The 15,658-nt window shown below is 36.5% G+C and overlaps 1 protein-coding gene across 1 annotated transcript; it reads left to right on the top strand.

The window, feature by feature from the left end:
• Positions 1-2,430: 2,430 nt before the first annotated feature.
• Positions 2,431-5,268, top strand: LOC149624225 (uncharacterized). Its single transcript, XM_089852254.1, has 5 exons — positions 2,431-2,678; positions 2,735-3,784; positions 3,860-4,292; positions 4,388-4,890; positions 4,950-5,268. The coding sequence occupies exons 1-5, from the start codon at positions 2,431-2,433 to the stop codon at positions 5,266-5,268; spliced, it is 2,553 nt and encodes an 850-aa protein (XP_089708380.1).
• Positions 5,269-15,658: the final 10,390 nt, after the last annotated feature.

The following is a 15,658-nucleotide window of genomic DNA, read 5'->3' as shown; positions in this document are numbered from 1 at the left end:
TCCATAGCTTTAAAACAAGTTAAAATTACCTTGGAAGCTTTCAACGTTGGTGATAAACTTGGGAAGGTGGGAATAAAAAGGGAGAAGTTACGATTTTTCAACGCGCTCTCTTTAACACTATAGGACCCGTCTATAGCGTCTTTAGGTTTTTGATTCATTTGCGAGTAGATCGTGTCACTATATGCTTTTTTTATTCATCACAACTTAGCACTGGTAGATTATAAATATTAAAGTAAAAATTGTTATTGAAATAAATAATTTTTGAGTAATTTTTCCGTTTTTTTGCTTCATGATTGGAGATTCGGTATTCGGCCGAATATTACGAAATATTCGGCCGAATACCGAATACGAAAAAGTGGCCGAATACCGAATAGTAACCGAATATTCGTGGCATCACTACCCGGAATAAAGGGATCGGGAAAATGAAAATTTGTCTGCCCAAGTTAGAAAACTTGTAAAGAAGAATGATCCATTATATCAAGAAATCTTTATTGCGAAGCAATAAAAGATGTTCCTACGCATAAGTGCGAAATATGTTCCAGGCTTTGTTTTAAAAGCTCTATGGCGTTAATCAGTTTAGAAAATTTTCCGGAAAGCGTTGGATATCTTACAAGTGTTCTGACTCCGATAGTGGAATTGTGCACGGCTTGTCATGCAGCCGTGTCTAAAGGGCTAGCTCCAAAATTCAGTCCCCATAATGGCTTTCGATTTCCCGTCGTAAGTGAGACTATTACAGGGTTATCTAATCTAGAACAACGGATCGTTAGCCTAAGAATTCCGTTCATTCAAATACGATCGCTTGGTTGCGATTTGCAAAAAGGTTCGAAGGGTACAGTTGTTAATGTTCCTTGTAATGCAGACACGTCCTGTTCTGTTTTATCAAGGCTCCCGGACAACACGCATACAATACAAGTTAAATTAATGCGTCGCATGCAGTATAATAGCCCATTTTTGTTTGAAACAGTACGTCCTAAGAACATTTTAGCAGCGCTTAGGTCGTTGCTGCAATCGCCACTTTACAAGAAACATTCCATCACTCTTTCGGAGGGCCTCATGGACACTTTGGTGGATGAAAACGTTGATTTCGTCGTGAATGAAAACGACAGAAACATTGCTTTAACTGAAGTCTCACATCCAAAAGAGGCTACCTCAATTGAAGGCCATGCACCAATAGATATAAGCGCTGGTGAACAGGAAGTTGATAGTGACGAAGAGTGGGTTGAAGAAAAGGAAGACGAAAGAGTCAATTGCGGAGCCAGAGATTCCTTGCTGTTGTCAGCTGACGATTTATTGGACAAACACGTTACGATAACATTTGCACCGTTACGATAACATTTGCACCGGGAGAAGGTAGCCGCCCCGTGTCTTTGCTATACGATGAAGATTGCGAAGAACTCTCATTTTCTCGAATTTATGGAGGGCAGAAAATGCAAATTTCGATCAAAAGCAGCTACCAGGATTTTGTAAAGTGGGCGTTGCTGTCTTCTGGCAGAAGGTGCGCCAGCGACGTTACCCATCTCTTTTTCAAATGGTTGAAGATTGAGACCATGAAAGTTAGTCAAGTCATTCAAATATGCTTATACAAAAATAAGGCTTCTGACGGCCGAGGACTAACAGCGGGAACAGTACGATTGGAAGGTGGGATTGAATCGCTAATTCACCACGACGATGGTTTCAGAATATTGGAGCCTCTTCGGAACTCCCCCGCATTTTGGCAGCGAAAATCGAGGGAAATTCTCGCCATGGCTAGACAACTTGGCATTCCTACCTTTTTTCTGACTGTAAGTGCTGCTGAAACTCGATGGCCCGAGTTAATCAACGCTTTGTTGGTCACTTCTGGCAAAAGTAATATGACCAACCAAGAAATTGAAAATATGGCTTTCAAGGATAAAGCAAAGTTGATTCAGGAGGACCCGATTACATGCGCGAGATACTTCGATTACAGGTTTCGAGCGTTATTGAGGTATTTTAGAAGCAAGGCAGCGCCACTGGGGTCGGTGGTAGATTACTATCACCGAGTGGAATTTCAACATCGGGGGTCGCCTCATGTGCACAGTGTATTTTGGATTTCTGGAGCTCCAAAGTTGAAACCGGATGGCTCCAATGTTACCCAAGTTGAGGCCTTCATTGATCAATTCATTTCTTGTTCTAAATCTGAAGACCAAGATTTGTTTAACCTCATTCCGCTTCAAACGCATAAACACACGAAAACGTTTCAAGGTGAAGCGGGGGGAAGAGACGCTTTGCCGTTTTGGAATTTCCTGGCCTACGATGCCGAGAACATACGTTTACGACCCGGAATTAAGAAATTGGACAAAGGAGTATGGTGAACGCATAGCATCCGAATCTGTTAAGGTTGAAAAGGCTATAGCGGCTTTGACACTAGAAAATGCACCAGAAACATTTGAAGAGTTTTTGCGCCCTCTTCAAATGACGGAACGGGTGTATATTGATTGTGTTGCATTTAATCTCAAGAGAAAAACAATACTGCTGAAGAGATCCCCCAAGGAAGTAAGAGTGAACGCCTACAACAAAGACGTTCTTAGATTATGGAGAGCCAATATGGACATTCAATTTGTTCTGGATCTTTACGCTTGCATTATGTACATCATCGCGTATATTGGGAAATCGCAGCGTGGAGTTTCCCAGTTGCTTATGGAAGCTATGAAAGCGGCCAGGCAGGCGGGGTCAACTATTAAAAAAGGCTCAAAGTTATAGCTAACAAGTTTCTCAGTGGCCAAGAAATTTCTGCGCAAGAAGCGGCGTACTTATGCCTGGAGATGACTGTATCTAAGTCCAGTAGAGCTACCATCTTTATCAACACAAATATTCCAGAGAAACGGCTTCATATTCTCCGGCCCAAGAGTCAGCTTGATGATTTACCGGAAGAGAGTACAGACATATTCTCGGAAGGCCTAATTGATCGTTATCCCTTTAGGCCAGAATCCATGGAATCGGTTTGCCTAGCTGAATTTGCAGCTTGGTACGAAATCATCAAGAAAAAAGGCCGAGGCCCACGGGTTCCAAGCCCAAATGTTGATGAAGAAATCGAAAGCGAGGAGGAATCCGACTTACCTTCGGTTTGGATCTCTTTGAACCAAGACCATGGTTTTGTACGCAAACGTACACAAGCTAAAGTCATTCGATACCGAAATTACAACATCGAAAAAGATACCTTGGATTTCTACAGGGAACAGCTTCTCTTGTTCTATCCTTGGCGCGATGAAGCCACTAATATTTTGGACAAGGATTTCAAAGAAGTGTACGAAGCAAATTTGGAATTGATTTCAATGAAGAGAAAAGAGTTTGTGAACGGAGCTGGTGAAGCTGACTTTGAAAGAGCGAGGGTGGAATTCCTTGAAAATGAAGCCCAAGTAGATGTTGCTAATTTTCAACCAATATTGGAACATCAAGATGAAAGAGATCGAGAATACACGATGAATGACCCAGAATTCGCCGTTTTGGCTTTAAGAGATGGTAATGCTGACATTGGACAGGAACTGCCGGATGGCAATGTTCCAGACTACACAATCGTGCAATCTGTTCGTATCGTAGAGGATACTGAGTATGGAAAAATGGTGCAGAGTTTAAACGTAAGGCAAAGAGAAGTTTTTGGCCATTTTCTTGGACATTTTAAAACAAAGCCCGAGCAGTCACTACGCCTCTTTGTCACTGGAAGAGCCGGAGTAGGTAAAAGCGTCTTGATAAACGCTGTTTACGAGGGCGTCACGAGGTATTTCCACAAACAACCAGGGGCTGACAACTCCAACGTTGTTGCCTTAAAGTGCGCCTTCACGGGATAAGCCGCGTTTAACATTGGGGGAACCACTCTACATACGGTTTTCTCGCTTCCAATTAGCCAATATGGAGGACCCATGTCGAGACTGGAATCTGAAACGTTGAACAAAATGAGGGTTGCCTGGAAGGACCTCAAACTAATCATTATAGACGAGATTTCTATGGCTGGAGTTGGAATTCTTACGAAAGTTAATTCCAGGTGTCAAGAGATTATGGGGTCGGAAGAATCATTCGGTGGACTGTCACTTTTGGTTGTTGGTGATTTTAACCAACAGAAACCACTAGGCGACAGTTTTGCATTTCAAGTACCTAAAGCTCGTGACACCCCTTATGCCGGATTACTGGATAATAATCCGATTTGGAAAGAATTTAAGGTTTTTTTCTTGACTGAGATCATGCGTCAAAAGGAAGACAAGGCATTCGCCGTGGCTCTGAATCGAATGGCCATTGGAAAAATGGAAATCGATGACGAATTACTAATACAGAAACAGCAGGTGAATGTAAAAGGTGATCCTCCTCTCGACGCCATACACCTGTATATGCTACGAACCAAGGTGCGGCAGATTTCAACGAGCTGCGTCTCAATCAGTACAATACCGAATTCTGCCATTCTTTGGCTTTCGATACCGTCAAAGGAGACTTTCAAGGGGGTGTGCGAAAAAACATCCTGGACAAAGCAAAACAACTAAAGGTCAGTTCGACTTACGGGTTGCGTGAAAATATTCGTTTGCAAATTAATGCTCGCTACATGGTTACCAACAACATAGACATTGAAGATGGAATTGTTAATGGGGCCACCGGCAGAATCCGTCAAATTGACTACGGAGTGCGTACCGACGGGGCTCGGGTGCCTATCAGAGTCTGGATTTCTTTTGATCACGAAAGAGTGGGAAAAGACATTAGAGCAAAGAGTGCCACTTTGATTGCCAATTTTAAGGCCGAACCAACTTGGACACCCCTTGAGAAAACAGTTAGGTCATTTACGCTTCGCCACTCGAATAAAAATGTTGCTGTTTCTAGAAAACAATTTCCTTTACAAGTGGCTGAAGCTATAACTATTCATAAGAGTCAGGGGATACCTACAAATGTGTGGTAATTCACATCAACAAAAAAAGAAAAATGCAACGGTCAATGTTGTATGTCGCTTGCAGTCGAGCCACTTCTGCTCAAGGGCTTTATATTGACGGAAATTTTGTAGCGCCTGATCCTCCAAAGGACAATGATGTCGTTAAAATAGAAATGGAGAGAATGGAAAGAGAAGCTCAACTCTTTGTGCCAACATTACTCTCACGACCAGTTATATTTTTCCATAACCCCGAGTCTTTAAGGGGTCATTTGGAGGATATCAGACGTGACGATTTCATTGTCAGCGCTGACTTGCTTTTCTTCGTGGAAATAAGAGCGAAAGCGCAAGATGATTTAAGCATCCCAGAATTTCAGAATTTTGGAATGAATTTTCTTACCGGTTGACGCCCCCGAAAGGCGATCCTATGGATCGACTATTTAGTATTTACGGAAAAAAGAACGTGACTGAAGAGTATTTGGATTGTACAGTCACTCGTGGTAGGCTTCCGAATGGTCAGCCATCGCCCATAGCTCGTCTTGAACGAATTTGGCTTGATTGTAAATTAGAAGGCGAAAACATTGCTGTTGTTTTCCTATACAAGTCGCCGCAAGCCAGCTTACAGATAACATGTCGATTTGAATAAATACTTTATATAAATTGGATTTATTCAAATTGACTTTGTTTTCTCGGCCTTTAGAGAGTGATTCGTCGATCGAGATCACTCGGAGGGAGATAACATTTCGAAATGAATAAATTAGGGTGACCACTAAAAATCCTAAATTATTTCGTAAGAAATATAGGAAATTTATGTATCAAGTATAGGAAAAAATTGTAAAAATTTAGGAAAAAAACAGGAAGAAATTAACACAAAATATTGAAGAAAATAGGAAGCAATGATTTTAACAAAGTCTATATTAAAATAAAAAGTACGAATAACATTTATTTTTACTCAATAATTCAAAAGCCTGAATCGATAAGAAACGTTTAATGAAATTATAAGATAATATACGAAGGATATAAAAAAATATGTGGTCACTCTTAATCTGTAATTTAAACTGAATCTATTCATATTGACTATGTTTTCTCGGCCTTTGAGAGGGTGATATTTGGAAGATCGATCGAGAGATGTTTCGCCTTTCACTCCATTGGCTCTTTAGTCGGGTTTTCAAAAACTTGTGTGGGAATATCGCAAAAATAGTTCGACATATCACAGTACTCACTGTCAATATTTTGGGCTTACATGCCATCAAGGAAAAGTATCCCCTCAAAGCTTTCCCACACACGCCCATGAAAACTCACCTTGAGAGCCAATGGGTAATTTAATCTGTAATAGCATCGGTAATTTAATCCACAATAACATTGGGTAATTTAATTTAAAATAACATCGGGTAATTTAATCCACAATAACATTGGGTAATTTAATTTACAATAACATCGGGTAATTTAATCCACAATATACTCGGCTAATTTAATCTATAATACCCTCGGCTAATTTAATCTATAATACCCTCGGGTAGTTTAATCTATACTAACCTCGGGTAATTTAATCTATAATACCCTCGGGTAGTTTAATCTATACTAACCTCGGGTAATTTAATCTATAATACCCTCGGGTAATTTAATCTATAATACCCTCGGGTAGTTTAATCTATACTAACCTCGGGTAGTTTAATCTATAATAGCCTAGGGTATTTTTCCCTTAAATATGTTGACTATTTTCTAACATTTTCAAAAAAAATATTTCTTTAATTAAATTAATTTCTTCCCTTAAAATTAAGACTTGACATTAAACTAATAAACAAAATCGATGTATGTTAGATACCGTATATTTAATGTTTACAGTAAGGCAATTAAACTAAGAAACATTCTAAATGCTAAAAATATTTTAAATCCTCATCTTGAAGTATTAAACGAACTAAAGTAAAATATTTTCTAAGATTAACTGGATTTAATAACCTGCCTAAACAAGATATAAATTATAAATTTATAAAAAAAAGAGGGACCAAATATGAATACCTTAGAAAATGAAAGGCAAGAGAAATTTAAATTTCTTCCCTTGGCTTGGTTTCCTTCAAATCTAATCAATTAATAATTATAACTAAAATTTAGAACTACAGTCACCAAACTCTTGGATGAAAAATTAAGATTGCATCGAGAGAAATTGCACTCAACTGAGTAAGCCACTTTCCATGATAAACTTAAGATTATGTTGTCACTCGAAAACTGCCTTTAAATATTTGTCCATGCTCCATACTCCTTACGTGAGCCACTAGACAAAATATTTGAAATCGCATACAGATGCATGTATCAGACTTTTGTCGTAGTTCCAAGCTAGCGTAACACAATTCCAAAAGTTAATAAGGTTGTACATCAAGTCTTATTGATTTTTCATATTTCTGAAAGTAATTTATGCAATGCCACAATACCTTGCCGAATTTGACAAAACTGCATGAGTAACACCATGCTTATTTGGGAGTGGTTTCGATTAGTTCATCAAGTGTAGGGCCACAGACCCCTAGCCATAAAATGCCCTGTTAAGAACGTCCTATTCTACATAGACAGTTATCATTTTAGCTTTATGATTAATCCCTAATAAAGTAACGTTTCATTCAATTTTAACGGTTTTGAATAAAGATACTTTCGAAAAAACGTTACTTTCTATAACCAAAAGGAAAATTTCAAACCAGCCAAGGCTACCGACGTTGCACTTACATTTTAAGGGACTGGAAATCATGAATGGTTAAAACTTTGGGTTTCTTATCTATTACCTAACCTCAGATTTTAAACAAGTTGTTTAGCTAGTAATTTCCTAAAAAATCTTAAAAGAGTTACTGCCATAATTTTCGTCATCCACAAACTTGGAATACGAAAAAAATCCTTGAAAAATCTAATTTATTATGATATGTTTACTTTTGTATTTGATTTCGTAGAAATTTATAAAATTGCAATCAAAGTTTTGTGTTTGGAAAAGGCTTAGCTAAATTTTGTTTCGTTTGATGACGTAGTAAGGAGAAATTTTTTCTCTTGATGTCGCTCACGTGACGCCTGTTAGTGTCTCAGCGCCGCGTTAAGCCTATTTTATTCAGATTCGCGCGGCATTGGTATCTCTATGTTGGTATGGTATACTCGGGAGTTTCGGGCGCGCGCGCGCTTGGCTTTTCGCGAGATGCCGTGAGTGACGTAGCAAGGAGAAAAACCCGCCAAAAATCATCTCCGCAAATTTGCTTTTGCCCCCAAAATTTCAAGTTTTCGAAGTGTTTTTTCTGTGTTTTCCCTCATATTTATATATTTATTAAGCATATTTTTGGAATCAGAAGAGTTTAAACTCTCAAAAAAGTAAGGTTTTCTTTAGATTTGAGATACTATTTAAATCGTTCGGTATTCCTTTAATCGCTGGTATTCAACAATTTTCGGTATGTACTTCGATTATTTGCTGGAAGAGCAGTTACCTTCTCAGGGCAAAAAAAAACTCAAATCAGTAAGGCACTTTTTATAATATAAATATGCATTTATAAAGCGAGCCTCCTAATGATTGCACAAAGATGTGAAATTTCGTAATTGGGTTCACGTCTTGGGTTTTTTATTTGATAGCTCATGTACTATCAGAAGTGGAGCTGTAATATGATTCACTTATGGTACTATATAATAGAATATTATAAAAACTTTTAATATAGGCCTAAAAAAATGGTGGAAGAAGTCGAACTTTTGTCTGACGACGATAAAGATTTTCAAAATTATACTGAAGAGGATTTCAAAGAGCTCGACAAAACCCACAAAATTTCGAACACTGAAATATCGAAGCCGTCGACCACTGAAATATCTAAACCGTCGGAAACTGAGATACCGAAAACGTCAGACACTGAAATGCCTTAAACAATGTTTTACTCTTCCTATTATTTTATTATTTTTGAAAGAAAATTTTCCTAAATCTCTTAAAACATTTTTGTACCAATGTAGAGCAAATGAATTAATAAACAAATCTAATAATTTCATAATTTCAATTAAGTCTAATATGAATATTTTAAGAAAATACAGGGTGTTTCTGGAAAGTCTGGCACAAATTAACAGGCATGTTTCTTGGGTCAAAAGGAGTCCGAAAGGTCCTATGACGTTTTGAGGTAAAGCGCTCCGTTGCGATGTTATGGGCTCTCAAAAGTAGGCCGGAATACAAGGAGATTTTTCAGAATTATAGCACTAGTAATGTGGTTTTGACCCAATTGTTTTCGATTATTGAGCATAAGGCAATGAAAGAAATAAGTTCAAACCTAGTGGAAGACCGTAAACGTGTTAAACGGCCAAAAGCGTTAATCCCTTTGTTTTTATTAATGATTGTAATTAAAGTTAAGGAAAGTAGCTCAGATATCGGTTACTTGTTTGTTCAAATGTACTGGCAACTGACCAGTCTTTTATTCTTTATTTCAATTAGACACATTATGTTTACATTAATTCGAATGAACCCCTTAAATTTTACAATAATTCGAATGAACCCCTTAAATTTTACAATAATTCGAATGAACCCCTTAAATTTTACAATAAATCGAAACGATTCCATTAATTTTACAATAATTTGAATCGAACCCATTACATTTACAATAATTCGAATCGAACCCCATTACTTTTACAATAATTCGAATCGAACCCCATTACTTTTACAATAATTCGAATCGAACCCCATTATTTTTACAATAATTCGAATCGAACCCCATTACTTTTACAATAATTCGAATCGAACCCCATTACTTTTACAATAATTCGAATCGAACCCCATTACTTTTACAATAATTCGAATCGAACCCCATTACTTTTACAATAATTCGAATCGAACCAATTACTTTTACAATAATTCGAATCGAACCCCGTTACTTTTACAATAATTGGAATGAAACCCAATTACATTGTTCTACAAAAATTGTTCGAAATGGGCACCATCAACGTTTAAGCAAACTTGTGCGCGTCGTTTGAAAGATTCACGAACACGTTCGAAGATTCCTGGCGTGTTACGGATGCTATCACATCTATCAGTAATCCTTTGTCGTAAATCCTCGACATCGCGAACTTCACTTCGGTATACCAAGTCCTTGAGATGGCCCCAAAGAAAAAAATCGCATGGGTTGAGACCGGGAGATCTCAACCCATGCGATTTTTTTCTTTGGGGCCATCTCAAGGACTTGGTATACCGAAGTGAAGTTCGCGACAAAGGATAGTTGATGGATGTGATAGCATCCGTAACACGCCAGAAATCTTCGAAAGTGTTCGTGAGTCTTTCAAATGAAGCGCGCAAGTATGCTTAAACGTTGATGGTGCCTATTTTGAACAATTTTTGTAGAACAATGTAATTGGGTTTCATTCGAATTATTGTAAAAGTAATGGGGTTCGATTCGAGTTATTGTAAAAGTAATGGGGTTCGATTCAAATTATTGTAAAATTAATGGAATCGATTCGATTTATTGTAAAATTTAAGGGGTTCATTCGGATTATTGTAAAATTTAAGGGGTTCATTCGAATTATTGTAAAATTTAAGGGGTTCATTCGAATTATTGTAAAATTTAAGGGGTTCATTCGAATTATTGTAAAATTTAAGGGGTTCATTCGAATTATTGTAAAATTTAAGGGGTTCATTCGAATTATTGTAAAAGTAATGTGTCTAATTGAAATAAAGAATAAAAGACTGATCAGTTACCAGTACATCAGAACAAACAAGTAACCGATATCTGAGCTACTTTCCTTACCTTTAATTACAATTATTAATAAAAACAAAGGGATAAATGCTTTTGGCCGTTTAACACGTTCACGGTCTTCCACTAAGTTTGAACTTATTTCGATCATTGCCTTATGCTCAATAATCGAAAACAATTGGGTCAAAACCACAAAACTAGTGCTATAATTCTGCAAGTACTCCTTGTTTTTCGGCCTACTTTTGAGAGCCCATAACGTCGCAACGAAGCGCTTTACCCCAAAACGTCATAGGACCTTTCGGACTCCTTTTGACCCAAGGAACATGCCTGTTAATTTGTGCCAGACTTTCCAGAAACACCCTGTATATGTGCGTAGAATAAGTTTTGCGTTTCGGTTTATTTCTTCCAAGCTATAAAAACCGAATGATAAAACGTTTGTAGTGGGATATTTTTAAAGACTTAAATGAAGAGCCACTATTTCATCAAACTCCAGATAATGCCTAATATATAGTTGTACTCAACTCTATTGATCCATATTACAACCTCATGGAGCCATTAACGTATTTCAAAATAGCATGGAAAATACTGTTGTAATGCTTAATGTTCGTCCTTAAATCTAACTCTCGTGATAAAAGATTATCATTGCCATATAACGCCTCTATTTAGATAGGTGAATTATATTAAAAGGTAAGGTCTCCAATTTCTGGTGTCTAAATTTTGTTATGAATTTCATTTTTCAAAAGTCCACGAAGAACGAATATCACTCCTGTAACGTCCATGAAAATTGTCATCGCTAGAGAGAGTATTATTATTATTTTCTTGTTCGCGAGAAAATGCAAGTTAGTTTTCTGTTTAAGCGAATGAATCCTTGTACTTGGAAATTTGTACAGGAAATTTTCGCTGACGCGACTAAAAATCCGTTTTCTTACTTATTTTTCGATTTAAGTCAGAACTGTCTCGACGAATGGAGAATTAGAGAAAAAACATTTTCCTCTTGAAAAAATTTAGAATACAAAATTAAATCAAATGAAGTAGGTTTTAAAATACGGCTTCATTTTCAAAACGTGATGTATCTTCAAAACACGAAATAAAACTAGTCAAAGTTGAGCCAGGAAAAATATAAATATCTAAATATAAATTTGTTAATTTCAAAGTTAAGAAATTTCTTAAAAATTGAAATATTAAATTTGTTTTAATGACTTCCGAAGTTCACCACGCACCGTTTGTCGAAAGGTTTAATCGAACGATCAAGACTAGAATGGATAAATATTTCACGCATTATAACACTTTTCGTTACACAGTTCAAATAGAGAATATTATAAACAGCTATAATTCGGTCTACCATTCCAGCATTAAAATGACGCCGAATGAAGTTTATAAAAATATTTATAAAATTAACGCTTAACCCAAGAAAGAAAAGAAAATTATTCCCGCGCCTGCAATGACCCTACGAAGTATCTGAAACGCGGCTGCAATTATCCTACAAAGTATCTGAAACGTACCTGCAATTATCCTGCGAAGTATCTGAAACGCATCTGCATTTATCCTACATAGTATCAGAAACGCGCCTGCAATGATCCTGCAAAGTATCTAAAACGAGACTGCAATTATCCCACATAGTATCTGAAACGAGCCTGCAAGTACCCTACAAAGTATCTGAAACGAGCCTGCAAGTACCCTACAAAGTATCTGAAACGAGCCTGCAACTACCCTACAAAGTATCTGAAATTCACCTGCAATGATGCTGCAAAGTATCTGATGGGTCATGTCTTACGGCATCAACAATGCAAAGAAGCAACATCGTCTTTGTTAACGCTTCTCTCTCTTCACTTGCCGGAACATTCTCTGCTGCCACATTCCCTATACTTATTCTATAAACATTTTGAACAAGCAAAGAGTGATTTCTCCTACCACATGTATTGCTGCGTTTGCAAAGGATACATAGGAATCGAAGATAAACGGTGCGAGTTTTGCAATCGAAATGTCAAGCTTAATGAAAGCTTGGAAAAAGGGAATTTATTGTGATTTTTCTATTGAAAATCAAATCAAAACACTCTTAGGAAAAAGTCGTGAATCAGATTATGAAGACAAAAAATGTTTTCTTAATGGGGAATCATACAAACGTTTACCAATGAGAAAGGGAAGAGATTTCTCAATAACCTGGAACACAGATGGAGTCCCGGTCTTCCATTCATCTGGTTATTCAATTTGGCCTTTGCTCTATATTGTTAATGAACTACATTTTTAAGAGCAAAGGAAAAATATTCATCTTGCAGCATTATGGTTTGGTGCTGAAACACCAGAGATAAACACGTTTCTGAAGCCATTTGTTAATGAAATGAACCAACTTTCGCGGTGCGGTTTCCAGCATGAAATAGATGGACAGGTCAGATCTATTAAAGTGTTCCCCGGACCTTTATCATGTGACTCAGTTGCGCGCTGTTCCATTCAAAATGTACACCAATTTAATGGCACTTTCGGATGTAATTGGTGTCTGAATGAGGGTCGAAGAATTTCAAAAGGAAACGGTAGCTGCCGAATTTATGAAGGTGGATTAGGCGCAGAACGCAATGCTGCCCAAACAAAAATTGTTGCAGAACTAGCAAACACGACTGGAACTCCAGTAAATGGAGTAAAAGGGCTCTCCATTTAATGTTGCTGTCGCACTTTGACATAGTTAAAGGTTTTGCAGTGGACTATATGCATGCAGCGTGCCAAGGCGTCGTCAATAGAACAACTAGTACGTGGTTTGACTCTTCAAATCATCAAAGCGAATTTTATCTTGGGAAGCAATTGAAGGAAATTGACGCAATCTTTATGAGTCTGAAACCCGCTGATGAAATAACTCGTACACCAAGAAGCATCAAAGATCTTAAACAGTGGAAGGCCAATGAGTGGAGATCCTGGCTTCTGTACTATTCTCCAGTTTTATTACAAAACGTCTTGCCCGTGAAATATTATAATCACTGGTTAAAGTTAGTAATTGAATTGTCTCTATTGCTTTCGGAAGTTGTTACATCACTCATGATTCAAGAGGCGAAGAAACAATTAAGCAAGTTTGTCAAACAGTATGCCCAAATTTATGCAGATGAACACATGTCATTTATGTTCATTTAACGCTTCATTTGCACGAAACAGTAAAAAACTGGGGCTCATTATGGTCTGTATCGTGTTTCCAATTTGAAAATATGAATGGTAAAATTATGAAACTATTTCATGGAACTCAAAATGTACCTATGCAAATTGCGGGAAAAATGGTAATTCTTGGAAAAATCTCAGAATTAGCGCAAAATTCTTTTTTAACTGTTGAAAAAGGTACTGTTGGGGACTATTTTTGGGAACTTTTAAGAGGCTATGCCTTAACTCAAAAGGTATGTCATGTGTCGAAAGGAATATTTTGCTACGGTCTCCCATCACAACACTCCTTAACAAATATCCAAAAAAGAGCCCTGGAACCTTATTTCAGTAAAAATGATTTTGTATGTAGGTTTGATAAAATGAAAATATTAGGCGTCAAGTTCGCTTCAGAAGAAGTAGCGAAAAGGTCTAATTGTGGCATCAAGTTAAAAGCCGGAGATTTTGCCATTATAGAGGGCTTTTATAGCATCAAAGATGCTCACTGTGCGCACAAATCCATAATCTGTGATTTTTATGTTAATTACTTCATCACGGTTAAAAAATTTAAACTAATTCATCAGTACAAAACAAAATCAAAAATATTTCATAAAGCCAAAATTTTATCAGAGCTTGTGGGTTATCCTATCTCCGACATAGATGTAAAATTATTGGTATTCAATGTTGAAGCATTTAACGGTTATGTTTTTGTCACAGAGCTGAAACAAAATTTGAATGCGACTAGCTAGATAGTTACTCGAAGGAAATAAATTTTATTGTTAAAATGATAAAATTATTCCTTTGAACCATATCTCATGTGCTGGGGCCATAAAAAAATTATCATATTTCTGAATTATTCTAGGACACGAGCCAGCTAGAAATACGTCGATATTTAATTATTGTAGACACCTTTAAGGACTCCATAGCATTATTATAGAAAATTTCATTTGAATTTGGTTTATAATTCTCTAAACCTATTTCTTTAAACCTTGTTTAGAAGCATTAAAGTTTGTATAGAGTTATTTAGAAATGAACAACAAAAAATTTTCTATAATTTTATAAAACTATTTCTTTAGAACATTTTTATTAAAAATTAAAGTTTCTATAGAAGATACTTAGAAATAAACAACACAAAAACTTTTTGGAGTTCCTTAGAATAATATCTTTTGAAATACGTATACAATGGTCTATAGCTTATAGAGCCCCATAAATACTCTATAGAACTCTATAGGCTTTTTAAAAGGTTCTTTAGATAATTTTTGTAAGGGGTTCTTCGCCCTATAGTTAAAAAAAACTGAGAGGTTCGGTTTCACAATAATTTTAAAATAGCAAGGAGCTGTTTTATGTTTGCATTTCTAAGTTTCATTAAATCCAGATAAGTTTAAATATATCATTTTAACTAATTTTGAACATTGAGGCAAAGACTTTTTTACTTTTTCAATCCAATCTCTTTTTTACATGAGAAAACGAAATTTAGGAACAAAAAAAATATTATAGAGCAAAGATCGGTATACCGGCGTCAGTTAAGTGAACGGCGTTTCATTTATTTCCTTTTTCGTCTCTTTCAACCTATTCCCCTTTTAATTGATAACAAAGGATAACTGTGTAGGATTATAATAGATTCGTAAGCTTGTAAATTAAGACCATAATATAAAGTAAAAATTATTTATTCATGTTATAAAGAGAAAATTGACGCAGTCTAAAGATCCCCTCACATTTAAAAGTTTACATTCGGAAAACTTATCTAAACAACTCATACAAGAATAATCAACATAACAGATTCTAAAGCATATTTTTAAAATTTATGAGCATTACTTGAAACACATTTAAAACAAAATATATGAAAAGAAGAAGTTATTTACGATAGCCATACGCCGTGGTTCTAGTTCTATAGTGGAAGGGGTGTAAAACTCTTTATCCCTAAACAATTGGTATGTTTTAGTCGGATGTATGAATAGGTAGACGCAAGATTTGGGGACCAATGTGTACTGGTACCGCGTTTATG

This window comes from Phalangium opilio, unplaced genomic scaffold (genome assembly GCF_054372755.1).
Source record: "Phalangium opilio isolate 3A_F unplaced genomic scaffold, DU_Popi_V2 ptg000106l_1, whole genome shotgun sequence".
In the NCBI taxonomy this organism is placed as follows: Eukaryota; Metazoa; Arthropoda; class Arachnida; order Opiliones; family Phalangiidae; genus Phalangium; species Phalangium opilio.
The sequence above is the reverse complement of the archived record's forward strand: the minus strand, read 5'-3'. Positions and strand labels throughout refer to the sequence as shown.